The 21,573-nt window shown below is 55.5% G+C and overlaps 1 protein-coding gene across 1 annotated transcript; it reads right to left on the bottom strand.

Moving 5' to 3' along the window:
• Positions 1–1,628: 1,628 nt before the first annotated feature.
• Positions 1,629–20,250, bottom strand: ADRA1D (adrenoceptor alpha 1D). The gene is made up of 2 exons (XM_036093339.2): positions 18,853–20,250; positions 1,629–3,058 (listed from the first exon to the last, which is right to left on the bottom strand). Exons 1-2 carry the CDS (start codon positions 19,967–19,969, stop codon positions 2,457–2,459), a joined length of 1,719 nt encoding a protein of 572 aa, XP_035949232.2. The 5' UTR covers positions 19,970–20,250; the 3' UTR covers positions 1,629–2,456.
• Positions 20,251–21,573: the final 1,323 nt, after the last annotated feature.

The raw sequence follows: 21,573 nt of genomic DNA, 5'->3' as shown, positions 1-21,573 counted from the left end.
GTCACCCTGCCATGTCATAGGCCTTCCTGGAGATAAGGGCTTCATTTTCTGTATGTACCTCAGAGACAGCATCTCTAATCAGATGTGTGGACTGGGGTGCCTGAGGACTCAGGAAATGATGCAGTGAACGCACTTCTTCCAGATGTCCCAAAATCACTTGCAAGAGGCTCCCTCCTCTAGAAGGGCTCTTGCTAGTCCCTCCATCCCTCTGGGCCACTCTACGACACTTTGGCATGTCCTGACACCAGGTCAGCAACTCAGTGCTTTATTGATGATTAGAACTGGGTCCCTGGAGGGTCCCTGTGGCACAGCCTCTCTGGGGGCTCTGTAGCTCTCCCTGATCTCCCGAAGGCTTGGTATGGGGGCACAGGAAGAGACAGCTGTGTGCAGAGGGCCCTGTGCCTGGGAGATGGGGGCTGAGGCTTGAACAGCAGATACATTTTGCAGATTAATCATTGCACCTAGAGAAAGTACTGGGCAAGCTGCCAGCCCTACCTGCCTGCACACCTACTGGGTTATCCAGGGCAGGTAGGGCCCCTAAAATCCCCCTTATGAAGGTTCCCTCCCCAACCTGCTCCCTTGTCCGCACTGTTGACCTCCTGTGGGCTCAACTGCCCTGGCACATGGGAGCCCACGTTCACCTGCTCAGAGACCCTCCCCTGCTATTGGAACCCCTGCCCAGGAGCCCAATGTTCAATTCTCCAACAAGGGGGTCAGCCCCTTCGCTGACCCCTGATTTGAGGGATGGCCCCCACCTCTGTGAGAAGATAACAAGGACTGTCCCCAGCTTTAGGGTGGTCAATGTGCTGTAAAGTGGGCCCTCTCTGGGGTGTGCATTATGTTCCCAGCACCTGCCTTAAACTGCCCTTCCTGTGCCTGGGGGGGATGCCAGGCCTGAAAGTCTAGAATCTGCTGCAGACCCACAGTATGAAATGTCTACTCTTGGCTATCTTTTTACCTTATAAAATTGGGGTGAGAGGTCTAAAATTGGGGTGACCTTTCAAACAGATGACTTCCTCAGTACAGGATGGAATCTTCTGGTTCAAACTACTGGTCCATGTTGGCCCCAGCAACTGGCTCTTCCAGTTTTAGAACATTCCCACTCCAGACACCCTGGGGAATCGCCTAACCAGCTTTCCACTGGACCACAGTCACCACCCCCACTCTGGTTGTATGTATGTGGTTGATATTATCCAGCTGAAGACTGAACTACCTGCAATCTCTTGAGAATGGGACAAGTGTTGGACATTTCACTCAGAGCTAACAAGCATGGTTCCTAGGTAGGTGTTCTCTCACTCACCCACTTGTCTACTTGGGCTTGTATATTTTTTCATGTAATGTTTCACCCTTTTAACTGATGGCCACCTTCCTCACTGAGGCCCTCAGGGCATCACAGATTCATCTAGGGAGACTTACAAAGCGAAAATTTATGCTTATGATTACTGTTTGGTTCCCAAGACTAATCATGTAAATTTTAAAAGCCAACAAAACCCCTGAGTCCTTTGGTCATGCTAAAAGTCCCAGAGGGTAGCAGCCATCAGTTAAAGAGAGTTAAGTTGAAACTAGAAAGGTGAATGCAGACCCAATCTATCCTCTTGTGGGGCTTTAGAACTTGAAGGACTTTAGAAAAAAAAAAAAAAAAAGGTAGTTCTTTATGGGTTACAAGCTGAAGAGGGACAGTTTGCACAGTTTGGACAAAATAGAAGTACTCTCACCAATAAATATGTCTCAAAATGACAAATAAAGCTCTCCCCATTTGATGGCTCCAGATCCCGGCAAGAAGTGATGGGCACAGGCACTATGTACAGAGTGTAAACAGTAAGGCCCTTGGGACATAATGAGGGGCAGGGCCAGGTGATGTGGTATGCATGGAGGAGCCTCTGTAGGGGGAGCGAGTCCATGGGTAAATACAACAGGCTTGTAGGATGCTCATCCAATCTGCCACCAAAGCTTATTGGTGGTGGTGGCAGGTCCGCTGGGTTCCTCCAGTCGTCAGTAAGGAGAAATTGTGTCCATGGAAAAGCCCTGGTCCCACTGACTTTTTCCCTCGGGGAGGCACTGGGGACAGCCAGGCAGGGCCTCTGCGACCCTTCCTCCCCAAGAGGAGGGGCGGGCCTGCCTCGCCACACTTGAGGCTGTCTGTCCAGGGTTCAGGGCATGGATGGGGCAGTATTTCTCAAACAGGGATTGGGAGCAAATGGCGCCCCCGGAACCCGCAGCCCCTTTCTCCGAAAGGAGGAGCTCCAGGCACCTGTGTCCAGGAGGAGGCCACAACTTTTCACCTTTCCAGGGCCCTACCCCCGCCTCAGTTCCTCAGGGAGGCCACAGAGCAGCCGCCCTGATCCGTGTCCGGGTCCCTGATCCGGCCCCGGCCTCCCTCACCGCCCTCCCCCCTTCCCCCACCCGCAGCCCCTTTCCTCCTCCCCCAGCACACTCCCCGGCCTCGCTCGGGGTCCCTAAATATCAGTCTCCCGGAGGTTGCTGTAGTCGGCCAATTCGTAGGCCTGGCAGGTGGCGCCCTCGGCCACGTCGTGGGGGACTCCCAGGGACACGGCCTCCACCTCCGCCCGCAGGGTGCCGGCGGCCTCTGCGCGCTGCGCGCTCCCGGCGCGGATCTTGTGCGACAGGCTGGAGACCTTGGCGCGCAGCTGGGTGGTGGGTCTCCGGAGCGGCCCGAGCAGCCTCCACTCGCGGAAGGCGCAGGGCGGCTTTCGACGGCCGGCCACGGGAGCCTGCGCCTCGGGCGTGCCGGGGGAGCCGGGGGCCGAGGGCGCGGTGAGGGCCAGCGGGGCCCCGGGAGGCGCGGCGTCGTGGCCGGGAGCGAAGTCGGGGCGCGGGCCGCCGGTCGAGCCCCGCCAGTGGTGGCCGTAGACGCGCCAGAGCGGACGGCGGCGCCGGCGGCGCCGGCACTCACAGCGCAGCAGGCGGAGGAAGGCGCGCTTGAACTCGCGGCTGGAGCACGGGTAGATGAGCGGGTTCACGCAGCTGTTGAAGTAGCCGAGCCAGAAGATGACCTTGAAGACGCCCTCCGACGGCTTCAGCTGCGGGAACAGGGACCCTGCGGGGGGCAGAGAGCCACGCCTGTTAGACGGCCGCTCGGGGAGAGGGAGGCCCGGGCAGCCCCTGGGCGCAAAGACCTCAGCTAGGGGCCCAGTCGTCAACTCCGGGCTCTCAAGGTTCTCTCCCCCAAGGGGTCCCTGATATCATTCGAGGGGTCCATGAACTTGGATGAGGAAAAATCATCATCTTCCATTTTACTCACATCTACCTGATACTGCGCGTTTCCCCCAAGACGAGCGTCAGCAACAAACCCGAGTAGAAGGAGACAAAGCCATTTATGCAATCACCGTTCTTGTAGCTCAAAACTGGTGCCAGATTGGCAGTTTCCTACGATTCAACCTGATACGAGCAGGTCCTGCCAGATATTTTCCTGTCACATTCAGTTGTTGCAGATGCTTTGAAATACTGTCTATGCTGCTCACCATTTGGAAATGACAGACATCAGCACGCACCACTAGATCCTCTTATTTAATGCCTTAACCTAGAAGCACATCACTTACTAAGTCACAGATTTCGTTCACAAATATTTTGATGTTTTCAGCGAAATTGGTTTTATTTGCAATCCTCTGTATTTTAGTTTTAGCAGTTGAAAGCGTAACTCCAAGAAGGGCTCCCATAAGCTTTGCCAGATGCCCAAGAAGTCTGTAGCATAAAAAGGGTAAGCACCTTTGAATTAAATGTTGACCAAGGCTTGCCCCACGTCAGGCACTGTGCTGGGCTCACAGCAAACAGGGCCCCATTCCCTGAGTAGCTATGTGCATGAACTATCAAGGGAATGAAGACAGGGTGATGGTAGTGCTCAGCATGTGGGGCGGGGGGTTTCCAGGGTTCTCAGAGGATGGACAGGAGCCTGGCAGGATGAGGAGGGACAGAGGGTGTTAGGAGTGGAGGGGACAGGTGGGCAAGAGGAGTACAAGTTGGGGTTCTGGGAATGTCCTGTGCCATACGCCGAGAAAACATCATTTGGGACAGAAGGTGAAGGGCCTGAAATGCTGGGAATTTCCACATTTATTTGTGGGTAGTTGGGAGCCATGGATATTTTCAAGCAGGCGAGAGACAGAGCCTAGAATTAAGTCTCAATAAACACAATGCCCATGGCTGTTGGAGCGAAGGTCTGCGGGGCTGTCCCAGTGGAAGTGGTTGGGGGGGCTTCTGGGGGTGGCTTTGAGGGAGCAGAGTGCCAGGCAGGAGGGGGTGTGTGCACTAGGACCTGAGCTGTGTCAGAAAGACCCTCCTCCTCACACACTTCTCCCCTGGCATCCCCACCACCGACTTGGGGGGTCTTGTCCTCAAAAGGCACCTGACAAAATGCAAGGGCATGACCCAGAAAGCAAAAGCCACGCTTGTTTGTTCTCACATCCTCAGCAGCAGCTGGGGGTGGGGGGGGGAGGGAGGTGGCAGGAGCATCCCACCCCAGGCAAAAGTTGCAGGTGTCCGTGAGACTAAGCGGGCCAGGGGCAGGGGTCCTTGACAAATCATGGGCCCTGCTCTCTTCTCCCTTTGCCCCCCAAAAATGAGAGCAGGGTCCCCTACTGAGGGGGCAGAGGCACCAGGCCCCCCCTTTGACCTGGGAGCACTTGCCCATCCCCCACCTCCCACCATATAGAGAAATCTCGGTGCCAAGACACACGGTGGCAGTGGCAGAAGGAGTCACCCAGCGTCATGAGGCACAGGCCTTCGAAACTGCGGTCATGCAGCCCTGAGCAAGTTAGTGAGCCATCCAAGTCTCACGCTTTCTGCGAAATCCAAAATTTCTCCGGAAAGGATGTTGTGAAGATTCATGCATTTCAGAGTGCAGGACTTCGCGGGCTCTTAATAAACACTGGCGTCTCTTTATTTCCCCTCTCCCTCTTCGGTGGCTTTTGAGAGAGGACAACTCCACCCCGGGAAGAGACCCAGTTCCCAGCTCTGGAGAGTAGCCAGAAACAGAAGCCAAGACCTGGTGGGCTTGGGGGAGGCTGGGGCATCAGTCATCACACGCTGAGGAGGCAATTTCCCCTGGAAGAGGAGTTAGACAGTTGTCTTGGAATGTGGGGGCCACCAGGGTTGACTTCAGCCTCCAGGAAGGTGGCCCTCTGAATAGCATCCCTCAATGGTTGCAAAGTAAGACACGGTGCTGAAAATAACTCTGACTCAGGCCACAGTTCCTTTATATTTAGCCCAGGATGACAAATCAGTGGACTATTTCAGTTGCAAGCCTGAAGCTGGCCAAACAGCATCGTTATCAGCGTGGTTTTTACTCAGATTGGTGGGCGACACGGCATATTGTTAGTATGTCCTGGACCGTTTTATAAACACTCTTCTATTTTATGCTCAAGCAACCTGTGCAGAAGCTTGCTACAGGCTGGGAATTCCTTACACACAAGACCTGGGATCCATACTCAGCCTTTCTGCCCCAAGATTTTCCTACTGTGTCCTGCTGAGGTTCTTGTTTTACTTTAAGCTCTCCCAGAAGCAGACCCTGAGACAAGGATTCAAGTGCAAGTCGCTCATTGTGGGCAACTGGGGCACAATCCCACTGGGAGCTCTAGGATACCATGACGTTCAAGAACCTCAGAGCTGTCCCACCAGTGGGGTGAGGGAGGCGGGTATCTACACCCCCATTCCCATCAGTCACTGGATGGGCTACTCCCAGGGGTGTTAATTTCCCACGCTTCCTGCTGTGTGGGTGGATGATGAGGATTTTGGTGGGTGGAGAAAGGCCCTGGGCAAAGATGCGGGCAGGTGTTGGGATGGAAGTTGGCTGATGTGCCCTGAAGGTCCAAGGGGTTGCATGGAGGGGACACTGACAGCATCTGGCACTACTGTTTCATAAGCTCTCTGCCCACCGTGCACGGACATCTTGCCTGGAAAATACACACGCCTGTGCGTGGGCTCCAGCTTCCACAGGCAACAGCACCTCTGTCCCCCCCAAAAGTGGCAGTTCTGAGCCTCACAGCTACCTCTGCCCAGAAGGCCGCAGTCTGCCCCCCAAGCCCCCCTGCACCCAGTCTCACTCTCCCTGCTGTCCTGCCCCCTCCCCAACCCTGTCTCATCAGTTCGAACCTCTGGCCAAGATCTCTGGGGTCCCAGGGGGCTGTGAGTACGTCCCTGCCCTTTGCATGCATGGATGAAATGGGGAACTGCCCCGAGACCCCTGAGGATGGGCACTTGGCTCATGGGCATTGTCCCTGCAATGCCGCCCGGCTGTGGGGGCCTCGGTGGACAAGCCCCTTTCCGGCCACCCCAGCCTTCTGCTCCCCCAGCCACTCTGACTTGTGGCTACTCAGGCCAACCTCGGCTGTCTGCTTTCTCATCCCTCTGCAGCGGCCTGACACACACCTGTGCCAGCCCCTGAGCCCAGCTACAGGAAAGCCTGTGGGGGCTCTGAGACAAGGCCACTGTCTCTCAGTGCCTGGCAGCCCCCTTTTCTGCCCCGACCTGCCTCCCTCTCCCACAGCCTTCCTTGCAGGCAGAGAGCCCAGCCCTGCGGACTCAACTTGACACCTGTCACTGGAAACACAGGCCTGTGTGGGACCCCCTCCCTCAGCCTCCCACCGCTCCGTACTGGCGCCCAGCATCACACCCTTGCTCTCCTTTCTCTTATGGCTCCCGCTTCCCTCAACAGTCTTACTTCTGTCTTCCTGTGCATCAGCTGAATGGCCACGCTGACTTCTTGCTGCCCTCTGGCCGCAGCGGGCTCCCCAGGCTTGCCTGGGAGCTTTTGCTCCTGCTCATCCTGGATTGCCCTTCCTCTTTCCTCTCCCTGTTGGTCCCAGCTCCAGAGACACCTCCACCTGGAAGCCCTCCTCATACCACCCCTCCCAACCCCGCAGTTAGGGGTACCCTCCCTATAGCACATCTTCTCATTTCCAAGTGCCAAGAACATAGCAGGCGACTATCAATTTCCTGTCTATCTTCTCTTTTTAAAAAATATATTTATTTATTTAAGTAATCTGTATATCCAGCGTGGGGCTCGAACTCATGACTCTGAGATCAAGAGTCAAATGCTCCTCCCAGCTGAGCCAGCCAGGCACCCCATGTCTATCTCATCTTTAAAGGGTAAGCCCTCCACATGTACTTGGCACATCATTGGTGCTTCATACATTCCAGTGCTCGCTTCAGCAGCACATATACTAAAATTGGTGCTTCATACATTCCAACCGCTCTGTCGCACCCTGCATCCCATCCATCACCTACTCCTATTGGTCCTAGAATCCCCCCCACTTTGTGCCACCCCCTGGTCTCAGCTACTATCATCATCTACCCAAAGTGCCCTTCTAAGTGGACCCCTTGCACCTGTCCCTGTGCCCCTGCACCTTTTTCTCCACGCAGCAGCTGGGGGGAATCCTTTTAGTTATTATTATTTTTTTAAAAGATTTATTCATTTATCTTAGAGAGAGGAAGAGAGAGCACGAGTGAGTGCAGGGAGGGGCAGAAGGAGAGAATCTCCAAGCAGACTTCCTGCTGAGCTTGGAGCCGACATGGGGCAATCCCACCACCCATGAGACCACAACCCAAGCTGAAATCGAGAGTCAGATGCCCAACCAACTGAGCCACCCAGGCGTCCTGCGGGATCCTTTTATTTTTTAGATTTTATTTATTTATTTGACAGAGAGAGACACAGCGAGAGAGGGAACACAAGCAGGGGGAGTGGGAGAGGGAGAAGCGGGCTTCCCGCTAAGCAGGGAGCCCACCCCATGTGGGGCTCGATCCTGGGGGATCCTGTTAGAAGAAAACCTGAGCATTTCATTTCTTCACTTAAAACCCGTTTTCCACTGCTGACTGCAGCTTCTTGGCCTCTCTTTCTTATCTGTACTTTGACCTTCTGCCAGCCCCTTGGATTTCTCCTATCATCCCTGCTTAGCTGAGACTGCTACTAGTCACTCACACCTCCCATGTCCCCTCCTCAATCCTCCCATGTCCACATCCTTCTGGATTTGGGTTGTACCTATTCATCCAGACTAGAACTGCGGAGCGATTCACCCACTCCCTGAATACGTTAGGGTCCCCGCCCTCAGCTCTGTCTGGGGCTTCCAGGGACCTTGCTGCTCACCCTCAGCCCGCTCTCTCCAAGTCCTGCACCAGCTCCTTGAGCCTTTGTTCTGCCCCTTCGCCTCGCCTGGAGCAGCTGAACTCAATTCATGTTTCACAGAGAAAACAGAAGCCAAGGAAGTTGCGAACTTGCTCAAGCCTTCCTCACCTCTCCTCCTTGGTAAGAAGGAGCCTCTCCTGCCCAAGGTCAGCATGCCGACTTGTGTGGTGGTGCGCTCCATCCATCAGTCCCCTTCAAGCGTGCCCTTGTCCCAGCTGCAACCTCTCTCCTGCTTCTCGGGCTACAACCTCATTCTCTCTATCCTTTCTGTCTACACCTGCCTACTTCCCTTCCCCACCTGTTCCAGCCACACTGCCCTCCATGTTGCTTCTTGGATATGCCAGACACACTCCCAGGGCCTTTGCACTTGCTTTTCCTCCTCATCTTCTTCTCCCAGATAGCCACATGGCTCGTGCCCTCACCTGACTTCCCATGTAAAATCGCACTGTCCTCCCCCCCAGCACTCCCCATCCCCCTCAACTGGGGCTGTTGCTCTCTGTGGCACTTACCGCCTCCTCCCGTACTGTTTGAGTTAGTTTTCATTTTGTCCAGCATCTCTCTTGACTTGCAGCCAAGTCCCCAGGGCAGGACTCGTGCCTGTTTTGCTTGGCACTACACTCCCATGGCCCTGAAGCCCTCCTGGGCACAGTGAACACACAATTCAGTAGGTGCTGAACACTTGCCGAGGTTGCTCAGTGAGTCCCTCTTTTCTACCCTCCATGTCCAACTGGCCATCATGCCTGGTGCCTTCGATTTTCTCTCTAGCGGGGTCCCTCTCTTCACCTTGTTCCTGAAACCTTTGCTTAGTCTGGCATCTCATTTTGTTTGCATGGCTGTGACAGCCCCCAAGGGTCCTCTGGCTTCTCCACTCTGCACACAGCTGCTGGAGGCTTTTTCTAAAATTGGTTTCTCTCCTTAAACCTCTGAAAACTGCGAGTGGCTTCCAGCGGGTCTGAGGACTAAGCCCAAGCTTTCTTGTGTTGCATTCAAGGCTTTTTAGGACCTAATGCTGTCTGCAGCTTGCTCCCCTCCAAATTTGGCCACAAGCCGAAGGATGAAGGTGCCAGCAGGTCCTCCCACAGGGGCTGGGCTCCCTCTGCCTTTCTGCCTGGCCCCAACTGTTTCCTCTGTCCCAGCCCTCGAGCCTTGGGGCATGCGTCCTCCCCACCAAGCCTGGGTTACGGGCTCTCTTATGCAAGCCCGCATTTTAATAAAATTTGTTACTGCTCTATCTACCCTCCCAGACTACCGGTTTCTTGAAGGCAGCAATGAGATTGATGGATGTTTTCATCCCAGCCTCTAACACAAGTGCCTGCCCCAGAGCAGGGGCTGAAGGGCCGCATCTAGGCACCTGTGAGGAGAGGCAGTAAGAACACAGGTGGGAGATGAGCACAGACCCAACTCCTGCTTGCTTCTCTCTTCTCCTTGACCTTGCTCTCATGTGAGTCTCCCATCAGGCTTGCTCCCACCTGCCTTCCCCATTCCCTATATTGGGGTGCCTCTGTCAGGAGTCTAACCTAATGTCCAGGGGGGCTGGACATCCACTAGTCATAAAAGGCAAGGCCTCTCCTATGTCCACAGGTAAGCCCATTCTATGGCATGTTGGCTGGGCCAGCCTGGCCCACACATTGTTGGGGAAACTGAGGCAGCCTGTGAGGTTTGTGTTTGCAGCCTTGATGATCACAGGCCAGTCCCCACGCCGAAGGACCAGAGATGTCCAGGTCTAGGAGATGCTACCTAGATGCTGGCTAGGCTGAAGCTGACCAATCTGGCCAAGCCTTGTTGGGGATGATAGCTCAGAAGCCATGGGGCGGACTGTGTGATTAACAGCATCCTTCTGGCATCACCAGAAGGGAACTTGTTCTTGGCAGAATGTCAGAATTCACAGCCAGGATTGCTCATAACTTGCAGCCGACCAGTAGGCTGCACCCCAGCCTGCCCCCTTTCCCACCCCCTCCATCACTAGGGAATTTTCTATCCACAGGCAGCCATTCTCTCTGGCCAGAGAGATAGAGTGGGGTTAAAAATACCACATTCTCCTAGATAGCCAGGTGTCTTCTCGCCAGTAGGGTTAGGAGAGAAGGAATTCCCCGCTTATGCTCCCTTTCTCTCTCCCACTTCTCACAACTGCTCGCTTAGTGGCTCTGACTCTGGAGCTCAATAGCTCCTCTGTCAAGAGAGCCTGGGACCTCTGCTGCCCGCAGACCTCTTTGCTATACTGTAAAGGGTCAAATAAACCTCTCTAATAAAGCACACTTGAGCTGAGACCTAAAGACCCCGAGGGGGACTGAGCCATGCATCTATCTGAGGAAAGAGAATGCCAGACAGTGGAAAGGGCATGTGCAAAGGCCCTGAGGCAACAGGGAACCTGAGAAGTTGGAGGACAACCAAGAAGTTGGGATCACTGGAACAGAGAAGGGGAAGGGGAAAGTGGTAGGAGATAAGGCCATTTTGAAGTGGGCACAATCACGGAAGGCTGTCAAGAAGAGGTGACCCGGATAGGGGTCTGGTCTCAGATGGATTGTGAGAACGTGAAGGGGTGATTTGAGGGCACCGTGGGGCCAGCTGTGCCAATTCTCTTGAATTCCTTGCACTGCCAGTTTTCCATGGTGAGAGGTAAGTGGCAGGTCCTCTGGCTCGAGATGGACCAGGGATAGATCAGAAGTCCTGTGCCCCCATGTTTGCCTCAGGACCCATGAACTCTGTGGGGCTGGCAGAGAACTATTTGTCTGGCCCTGGATGCCCTTCCATAGCTGCGGGCATGTAGGCGGAGGTACATCCCGTCAGTGGTGTATTTTTCTTTTACGAAAAAATAAAATGTACTTCCTAGCTCTGTCTGCTGAATCAGGGGCCAACTCAGTATCACTGAACAGCTGAGAGCTCAGACTGTGATCTTTAAGTGATCACTGGCCACTAAAGAGACCAAGGCGCTTTAGAAAAAAGGGCTGCTTCCAGGTTCTGGGGGAAGAAAAGTATGAGCTGAGCCTGAGACATCTTATCAGGCACCTGAGCCCCTGACCACTTGTAACAGCACAAAAGAGAAGAATTCTTGGCCAAAACACCGAACCTGACTCTGATCAAGGCAGTTTACAGGACGTACGGGGAACAGAGAGACACACTGAATGGCCCTGTGGGGACGCAGACTCCAGACGGTGGGCAACTCTTCAGGACAAATGATCTAGTTTCTTCACCAAATAAATTGCAAGGAAAAGGGGCGCCTGGGTGGCTCAGTCGTTAAGCGTCTGCCTTCGGCTCAGGTCATGATCCCAGGGTCCTGGGATCGAGCCCCGCATCCGGCTCCCTGCTCCGCGGCAAGCCTGCTTCTCCCTCTCCCACTCCCCTTGCTTGTGTTCCCTCTCTCACTGTGTCTCTCTCTGTCAAACAAATAAATAAAATCTTAAAAAAAAATTTTTTTTAAATGTCCATCAATAGGGAACTGGTGAAATAAATTATGGTTAGTTCATGAAGACTCAACTTTAAAAAAAAAACAAGGCAGCTTTATATGTACCCTCAGGGAACAAGCTCTTAGGATATATGAAGTGGTAAAAAGCAATGGGACAGAACAGTGCAGGCAGAATGGTACTATGCATAGGAAAAAGAGGGAAAATGATGTATGTTTGCTTGTATGCACTCAAAAAATATTTCTGGAAGGATATACAAGAAACTAACAACACTGGTTGCCCATGGGCAGAAGAGATAGGAAGCTTATGGGTGTGATGGAGAATTTCCATTGTATACCTTTTAGTACCTTGTGAATTTTGTTTTATGTGCATGTATTTCCTTTTCAAAAAATTATATTTAAGGGGCACCTGGGTGGCTCAGTCATTAAGCGTCTGCCTTCGGCTCAGGTCATGATCTCAGGGTCCTGGGATCGAGCCCCACATCGGGCTCCCTGCTCAGCGGGAAGGCTGCTTCTCCCTCTCCCACTCCCCCTGCTTGTGTTCCCTCTCTCGCTGTGTCTCTCTCTGTCAAATAAATAAATAAAATCTTTAAAAAAAATTGCAAGGAAAAGGTGGGAGGAGGGGAATCTTACCTATTAAAGAGACCTAGCAGGCAAATCAACCACACGCAACATAGGCACCTTTCTCAGATCCTGATTCAAACAAACTACAGATTTATGAGGCAACTGGTAGCATCTGAACACTAAGTAGACCATATGTGATATTAAACAATTATTTTTATGTATTATAATGGATTGTGGTTATTTTTCAAAAAAAAGTTCTTGTGTTCTAGAAATGTCTATTGAAGAATTTACAGATGAACTGATACGGCGTGTGGATGTTCTTCAAAATAATCCTGGAAAACAAAACGAAACAAAATAATCCTCAGCGCTGGGAGAGTGGGTGGGGGTTGGGATGCACCAAGGCTGGCCTTGGATTGGCATTGTTGAAGCTGGGTCATGGGAATCAAAGAGTGCAATGGTGGCGGGGCAGGTAGTGAGCTGCTCATCAGTAGGCATAAATAAAGTTTCACTCAAGATGAATACATTCTAGAGATCTACTGTGCAACGCTGTGTCTACAGTTAACAATAGTGTATTGTACACTTCAAAACTTGTTAAGAGGGTCGATCTCATGTTAAGTGTTCTTATCCTAATAAAAGAAAACAAAAAAAAGGGGGGGTGCTGTACTTTACCACTCAGACCCTGGGCAGGGGGGGGATGCAAAGAGGCCATGGGGTCCACCACTTCCTCCCTCTACACACACTTACTGAGCACCTACTATGTGCCAGGTGCCGCAAAGGCACAATTAGGAGATGTCATGCCAGTCCTTTCTTCGGGCTTTCAGGCCAGGGACGGTGATGTCACCGCTGAGGACCTGCCACAAACATCCCCTCCCACTCCCCCTGCGACTGTAGGCCCCTGCACGACCTCAGGGAATGTGTGGAGATGAGTCCTTTGGCATTTGGTCAACACTCAGATGCACATGAGGAATCTACCCTCTACAGCTGGCTGCCCACGTGTGCTTTCCAGTCTGGACACCGACTCCTCAGCATGGCTCAAGCCTCTCTTCTGCCTCCTCCCACCTTCTCTCTTTCTAATTAAGGCATCCGATAATGACAGTCAAGTTATAAAGCACATGCATTTTAAGAGTATAGCTTGATGACTTTACATATGCAACACGCCAATGTAGTCACTGCCCAGACCAAGATCTAGAACATTCTCAGCCCTTCGGAAGGTTTCTTTGCTCTCTCTTCCAGTCAACACGCATACCCACTATCCTGACTTTTATCATCGACTAGTTTTGCCTGTTTTTGAACTTTGTACACACAGAATCATATAGTATGTGTGCTTTTAATTTCAGATCTGGCTTACTTTGCCCAGCATAGTGTCCATGAAATTCATCCACGTTGCTGTGGGCAACACATTTGTTATTTTTCCTAGCTGTATAGTAGTTCAGCCAATGAAAACAGCACCATTTATTTACCCCTTCTCCTGTTGATGGCATCCTGTCTCATCTGGTGACTCCTCGTCTCATGCACTCTCCAATTCATGTCTCCCAAGCCACAGGGCCCCCCACAAATACCTCTGTTCTTCTATGTCTGCGTATGTATAGTTTCCTCTGTCCTCACATTGTGTGGTATGTGTAACAATACTAGCAATTACAATGTACTGTGATCAAAGCATGTGCAGAGTATTTGGGGAGCATGAAGGAGTACCTAACTGAATCCAGGGGGGCCAGGCGGGGCAGCGATATCACAGGGCCAAGCCTGACAGTCCAGGAGGGAGGCCTGGGCATGGCTCACAGACGGCGGGAGGAGGGGGCCTGGGACAGTGGCTGGACTGTCCTGGGACTTCTCATAGCTGAGCCTGCAGACAGCTTGTGCACCTTGACGCGTATTTGGGAGGGCACTGTGGGCTCTGAGCCTCTGAGGCTGCTTTGCACGACCGAGCACATTCAGAGGCCAACTCAGAGGCCAGAGAGGCTCAGTGACCTGCCCAACAGAAGGGAGCCTGGAGTGCAGCACAGGGGCCTGTCTGTGGTGGCTGGGAATAATAGGGGGTGGGGCTGCCGCACGCGTGCGTGCGTGTGTGTGTGTGCATGTGCGTGTGTGCGTGCGTGTGTGTGTGTGTGTGTGTGTGTGTGTGTGTGTGTGTAGGTCCCAGGGGACAGGTCCACCTCTGGGGATGGCTAAGGGGGCCCCTGCCAGGCAGACCAAAGCCAGATGCCGTGAAGCGCCACTACCATAAGAACAGCAAGGGAACGTCTGGGGGCTCCTGGGAGAGGAAGGGAGCTCTTGTGCAGACAGGTGCTTGCTGGGGCCAGGTCTCCCCAGTTCCTCTGTTCCCCTCTTGCTCACAGGGATTTCTACCCCAAAAGGCGGGCCCAGACCTCTGGGGATGAGAGGCCTCCTGCACAAAGTGCCCTGGGGTGGAGGCTTTCATCAGGGGCACTTCCCGCCCACCCCACCCCTACCCTGCCCCCCCCCCCCCCCCGGAAAGTCTGCAGGCGCGAACTGCTCTCCACATGCATTCTGTAAGTTTGGGTTCCTTTAGCGTCAGGAGGGACCTTTACACAATGTCCTGTGATTTTCTAAGGCACCCAGTTCCACGCCAGCTTGCGGAGGTGAGAGCAGGGGGCGCCTATCTGTCAAGGGCAGGGCTGCCCCAAGAGCCCCTCCTCCAAAGGCCCCAAGGATTGGTGACCCTATATTCTGTCCTTCAGCCTGGAACACCTTTGAGAGTGAAAGGGGAGCACTGCTAGTAATCACGCTGGTCGACGGGCATAACCGGGGCTGTCCTGGGCAAACCAGGCTGGTGGGCACTCTGTGGAGTGGACGGCACGGCATCAGCAGGGAAGGCGCAAGCAGGTGGGGACCCCCTCATGAGGGCCAGTGACGCGTCATGTGTCCATACACAGCTTCCCGGGTGCCCCGGAAGGAGCCGGTACCTCCCTTCCTGGCCTTGCTGCCTGGCATCTTGGGGTCAGACAGGGACAGACAGACTGTGGCTGTGGCTCGTGCTTCTACTGTTTTGAGTGCGGATGAGTGGGTGAGGGGCATCCTGGGTCTGTTCGACAACCCCTGGGCTGTGGCCCTGCTAGGTGCTTTCATTTCCACGGGCTGTGGCCCTGGCTGGCACACGATGCTCTTGCTCAATCCCTCCACCTCTGGTGCTCATCACACCTGGCCTGGGGACCAGGGCCTGGGAGGAGGGAGATGCCACATCCCCTGGCGGCCCCCTTCTCTGCCTCCTTCTGGTTCCTTCAAAGTGGGTACTCCCCGAAGCTCTATCCCCAGCCCCGCTCTTCTCTTTGTCCCTCCATCCTCTTTCTGGGAGGCTGTACCCCATGCTCCTTCTTGGTCCCCTTTACCTAAGTCCCCAACATCCTCCCCCGCCGACCATATGCTGGCACTTCCATACCAAGATATGCCAGCCCCTTGGATTCCACATTCCTCCCCAAAGTTGCTGCTCAGAATTGTCCCTGGTCCTTCAAAGGAACCTCCCTCTCACAGGCCTGGGCCCAGTGCTGGGTGGTGTCAGGACCGCCTGGCCCCTTCTCCCTTCTGCACAGCCCTTAAGCCACTCCTGCCCCCACTGAAGGCCCTGCCCTCCAAGCCGTACCATGGCAGAGGCAGATCAGAATATTCTGTTTCCCTGCTTGGCCTCCGTCCTGCTTGCTCACTATTGCCAGATTCCACTCAACTCGGCTCCACCAGCGGCCCTGGGCTCTACTCTGGGGCTCAGGAGGCTGGGCACAGCCCAGACTGGTAGGAAGGAGGAGACAAGGACACACCGGGGGCCCCACGCCAAGTGTGAGAAGCAGCAGAGATGGAGGGATTGAAAAAGAGCCAAAGGCCGTGGAAATTTAGGGATGACTTCCTGGAAGAGGAGCACGTGGTTCTAAACCTCAACAAAACAAAAAAACAAAAACTGAAAACAGTAGCCCTTTGCAGTGTTGACTGTTAACAGTGAAAAATATGAAAAATCAAATGTTCAGCACAAGACCTCATCAACACAAAGTGGAATACTCTCAAATGGAATACCATACTGCTGCTACGATGAACTAGCACGGGTGAATCTCAGCGACGTAACACTGCATGGAAAAGACAAACTGAAGAATGATGTGCATGCAAAATGCCTTTTATATAAATCCTAAAGGCACACAAGACAATACTCTATATTACTATGGATACAGATGTTTATGGTAAGCGTATAAACATATGAATGGTAAGATTGACGGACTCCAGATTTAGCTCTGGGGAGGGAGGGAGAAAAGGAGGAAGGGACAGCAGGAGGGAACTTACTTTTGGCTGTGTTCTATTTCTTTGAAGAGAGAAACAGAGAAAGGGATCTGAGGGGAATATGGCAAAATGTTAACCTCTGTTCGGTATGGGTGATTATTGGTACAGGACACTCAGTGTATCATTCTCTCCTTATCTGTGCATTGTTCTGTAACTTGAAATTTTAAAAGAAGTTAAAAGAACATAATGGGAGGTGGCATTCTGTACACAGTTTGATCATTCCCCATGGGGGGGGGTGGGCAGTGTGAAGCGAGGGGCCGGGGGGAATGAGGGCACCCGGGATGGGGTACGTCTGGGCAGGGACAGGGCAGGGGTTGGTTGGTGGGAGAGAGCAGCCTGGGTGGGGAGCTTGGTGGGGAAGGTACTAAATCTGGGGCAGGTCTCTAAAGGGGGGGCCACACTGACTTTCTCCTGCCTGCCTACTTGCCCCCCCAAGTATGTTGCTTGGTGTCCATGCCTCCCTGTACCCCCACAATACCTCTGGCTGGCTGATTTTCAAGTCAGTGATTTACTCAGGGAGCAGCTACTACAAAAGCAAAAGCTCACAGGGCGCGCGTGACAAGCAGTGGTTCGATCTACCCATAAGAGCTCACTGAACTCTCACGACGGCCCTGCAGATGGGCGCTGCTACCATCACCACCGCCCCGATTTTCTAGATGAGGACACAGAGGCACAGCGCCGTTCAGGGACTTGCCTGAAGTTCCAGAGCCCATCAGGGGCGGAGCTGGGATTTGACCCCAGGCTGTCTGGTGCTAGAGCCTGTGGTCCTTGTTGCTGTGCCACATTGTTGTCTGCACGCCGGGCACTGCGCTGGGCGCTGTGCATTTGGTAACGACACGGCCCTGCCCTTGAAGAGCTTCGGGCCAGTGCGGGGAAGTCAACACCAACCAAGCAGCATGCAGATGTCATTACAGCTAAGGAGACAGGAAAGGAAGAGAACCTTGTTCCCCAAGGGAGAGAGTACAGAGAAGGACACACTGAGGCTGAGGCATCTGGGAAGACCTCTCTGAAGAGGGGACATTTAAATGGAGACCTAAAGTTAGCCAGGAGGGGGTGGGGAGGGCAGGTGAGAGAGAGGGAAGAGCAAGTGCAAGGGCAGGAGCTCAGCCTGGGCAAGGAACTGGAAGAGGGTCAGAGGAGCCAAAGGATGCAGTGAGCAAGGGGCAGGGCAGCCAAGCCGTGAGGCCATCACTCAGGGCCCTCCTTCCAGGATGGGGACCACATGTCCGGGTTTGCCCCCTCTGCCCCCACTGTCCCGCTTTGTGCCTGTGATCCCAGCATAAATATTCATAACGTCTCATTTCGGCTTGGACAATAATAAATTTGAAGGTCACCCTTTCACAGGCCACGGTGGAGAGTCTGGATTTTGTTCCCAGGGCAGCTGGAAAGCATGGAGTGGTTTTAGCAGAGAGTGACACCCTAATTTATAATATATAAAGTTCACCGTGGCCTCTGTGTGGCGAGGGACTGCAGGGGAGCCGGAGGGAAGCCGTTGTCCCCTTCCTGACCCCGCGGCAGAGTGTGGCAGGAGCGAGGCCTGGGAAAGGCAGGGGAGGCCCGCCTTGGGCCGGCTGAAGTTGCAGCCATGGGCAAAATGACTCAGGGCAAATGCGTCCCCAGAGATGATGCTCCCCTTCTCCTCCCTGTGCTGACCCGGCCCCAAGGCTTCCAGGAGGGGCCTTCAGGGGGTGGGACTAAGCCCCTGAGAACAGGACTGCAGGGAGGCTGCTGAAAGAAACAGGAAAGTTCTCTAAAGAACTAAAGGACTCAGTCAATGTCAGAAATAATGATGAACGATATTAACCTTCCCTTTGATAATTTGTTCCTATCCCCTTCCTTCTCATCCCACACAGGCCGCCCCCCTCCCCCAACCTCCAAGAGGAGATTTCAGAAGCGAGAGCCCAGCGCATTCACAGATACCAGGTGGGGAGGGTCTCCTAGCCATCTGAAACTGAATGAGTTCCTGGAGAAAGCAGGTGGCTTCTAGTCCTTGCTCATGTACATGCTGCACGTGTGCATGAATGGAGGCCCACCCACTGTGCACCCACCTCTGGGAGCTGAAATTTGTATCTGTGTGTGTGTGTGTGTGTGTGTGTTGTGGTGCGGTATTTAGAGGAACATATACACTGCTGACCACATACTATGGGGCAGACGCCCGCACAGATGCCACAGATCTCTTATACTTAGGGGTTCGGGAGTGTTAAAACAAGCCCGGGACTTGTCATGGCCATTCAGAGGGGGTAAGGACAGAAGTCAGAAGCCTGCAAAATGAATCCTGCAAGCACGAGGGGCCTCTCATTTGTCGACCACAAAGTGCACCTGCCTAAGAGACCAGGGAACTTACTAAGTCAACCTTCTATGCCCAGGTGGAGAGTCACCTTCTGCCTGGGAAGGCCATCCAAGTCTGGGTGCCCGGAAGGCACAGCCACAGGCTCAAGGAGGAAAGGAAGGGGCTGGTGGGAGATGGGTCACTCACCAAGCGGCAGGACGAAGAAGAAGGGGAACCAGCAGAGCACGAAGACGCCCACGACGATGGCCAGCGTCTTGGCCGCCTTCTTCTCGCGGGAGAACTTGAGCAGGCGCACGGACAGGGAGCTGCGGAAGGTGTGGCCCTTGGCGCTGCGCATCCCGGGCGCCCCGTCGGCGGCGCCCGTGCTGGCTCCGCGACAGTGGATGCGCAGCACCACCTCCGAGGCCTTGCCGCGCTCCCGCTTGACGCCCGCCTCGAGGCTGCGCGTGGTGCTTCGCGCTACCACGTATACGCGGCAGTACATGACCACGATGACGGCCATGGGCAGGTAGAAGGAGCACACCGAGGAGAAGACGGCGTAGCCTGCCTCCTCCGTGATGCCGCAGAAGCGCTCGTCAGGGGGCACGGGCTCCTTCCAGCCCAGCAGCGGCCCCACGGACACCACGAGGGCTACGGCCCAGAGCAGTGCCAGGATGGCGGCCGCCTTGCGCTCTGTCATGATCGCGGGGTATTTGAGCGAGTGGCGCACGCCCACGTAGCGGTCCACCGAGATGGTGCAGAGGCTGAGGATGGAGGCCGTGCAGCACAGCACGTCCACAGCGGCCCACACGTCGCAGAAGGCCCGGCCGAAGGCCCAGAAGCCCAGAACCTCCATGGTGGCCGAAAAGGGCAGCACCGTGGCGCTCAGCAGCAGGTCGGCCACGGCCAGGTTCACAATAAAATAGTTGGTGACCGTCTGCAAGTGGCGGTTGCAGGCCACGGAGAGGATCACCAGCAGGTTGCCCGCCACCGCGGTGAGGATGAAGGCGGCCAGGAAGACGCCCACGCCCACGCCCTGCGCGCTCACCACCAGCCCCCCGACGGCCGCCGTGCCGTTCACCTCGCCGCCCGCGCCCGCGCCCCCCGGCTCCCCGGCGGAGCTCCGGTTGTCCTCGCCGCCGCCCGCGCCCACCACGCCGCCGCCGCCGCCGCCCGCGGCTCCCGGCACGCCGCCCACTGCCGGGCCCTCCGAGGCGGCCGCGCCGCCCGCGCCGCCCCCACCGCCGCCCGCGCTAGAGCCCCCCGCGCTGCTGTCAGGGCGGGGTCCCTCGAAACTGACGCTCAGGAGGTCGCGGAAAGTCATCTCAACGCGCGGCCGTCGGGGGCCGGGCCCGGGCGCAGGACGGGCGACTGGCCAGGAGAGGGGCCCCGGGCATAGCCGCGGGGCTCCGGCTGCAGCGCGGCGCGCGGGTCCCGTCGGGGTCCTGCCCGAATTCCTGTAGCGCGGGGCGCGGCGGTCCGCGAGAGGAGCGGGGCCGGGGGGCGGCGGCCGGGGCTCCCGAGGCTGGCTGCGGAGTCGGCCGGAGAGCCGGGGCCGGCGACGCGCGCCGCTCTGAGCGTGCCCAGGCGAGCGGGCAGAGCGGCGGCTCAGGGGCCGGGCAGTGCAGGCAAAGCCACTGCGGCGCTCTCGACCCGGCGCGGGGGGCGGGACGGAGGAGGGGCAGCGCCGGGGAGGAGGAGGGGGCGGCCGGCGCCGAGGGAGGGGGCGCCCCACGCGCCCGGAGAAGGGGCAGCGCGAGCCGGGCGAGCGGCAATTCCGGGGTCCGGAGGGGTCGCGGCGCTGGCACCCGCTCCGACCCCGCGGCAGCCACCCCTGCCCCACCGCGGGCGCCCACGAACGCCCTCTCTTCTCGCCGTCAGCTCCTCGCCCCTTCCCGCGCCGCTCCCGGGCCCCTTGCCCTTTTCCCCTCCGCCGCGTCCCCCTTCCTCCCGCCCTTTTCCCCAGCCTCTCGGTCACTCGCTGGTGCCCTTGGGCGCGCGGAGCGGAGACGGCGCGATTCCCGGGTCCCGGGGCTCCCGGGCTCCCGGCTCCGGCCGCCAGAGAGCAGCAAGCACCCGGGATCCGCGGACTGCGGACCGGAGCGCGCAATACGGCGGCCGTCGCCTCCTGGGACTGCCTGGGGGATCTGCCGCACCTCCTCACTCCTCTCCAGCCACTGGCCAGGCGAGGGTCTCAAACACCTCTGTCCGGTGCGGTGGAGTGGGGAGAGCCCCGGGAGGGATCAGATGCCAGCGCTGGTCTGTGATGGAAAAGGAACAAGAGACTATTTGGTTATGGCTCTCGGACCCTGCCCACCACCCACCGGTTTGCATATACCAACTTCTGCATTGTTACTCGCCTCTATGTCAGATGTCGGAATAAAACTTCCTTGTTACACTAAATAAGTGGCCTTCTGGGGAGGGAGAGTTTAAGTGCCGGAGGGTGGGAAAGGGCACTTGGCCCGATGGTTAAAGAGTGGGGGGTTGGCAGACTGGCTGGCTCCACATCTGGCTGTGTACCATATGAGCTCTTTGACTTCTTTGTGTCTCAGTTCTTCATCTGTAAAAGGAGAGTAAGAGTAGTGTCTATTTAATGATGTGAGCATTAAATTAGTTAGTACGTTGTTACCTCCTGAGAGCAGTGCCTGGGTTTGTTGGCTGCGTGGGACTTGGCAGGGCAGGATTGGGACAGGGAGGACAGAGGGCAGGGTGTGTGTGGAGATGCTTTGAACCGGGGACGCAGGTGGAGGGTTGGATTTGAGGAGCCTCTTGCTAACTAGCAGGACTGGGTAGGGAGAGACAGAAAGACATAAAATTACTAACCAGTGCGTCATGCCGGACAAGTTAGGTGGCAGGGGAAGGGAATTGCAGGGAAGATAATAGCACCCTGTAGGGGCAAGATGAAGAAGGCTTGGGCTGTGCGGGGAG

Source organism: Halichoerus grypus, chromosome 10 (genome assembly GCF_964656455.1).
Source record: "Halichoerus grypus chromosome 10, mHalGry1.hap1.1, whole genome shotgun sequence".
Taxonomy (NCBI): Eukaryota; Metazoa; Chordata; class Mammalia; order Carnivora; family Phocidae; genus Halichoerus; species Halichoerus grypus.
This window is presented reverse-complemented; position numbering and strand designations above follow the sequence as displayed.

Bases quoted from the DNA above. Each gene is read 5' to 3' on its own strand.
- ADRA1D (XM_036093339.2), bottom strand. From the start codon at position 19,969: ATGACTTTCCGCGACCTCCTGAGCGTCAGTTTCGAGGGACCCCGCCCT. The intron at 3,059-18,852 runs GTGAGTGACCCA...TGCCCCCCGCAG, and splicing joins CTTCTTCGTCCTGCCGCTTG to GGTCCCTGTTCCCGCAGCTG.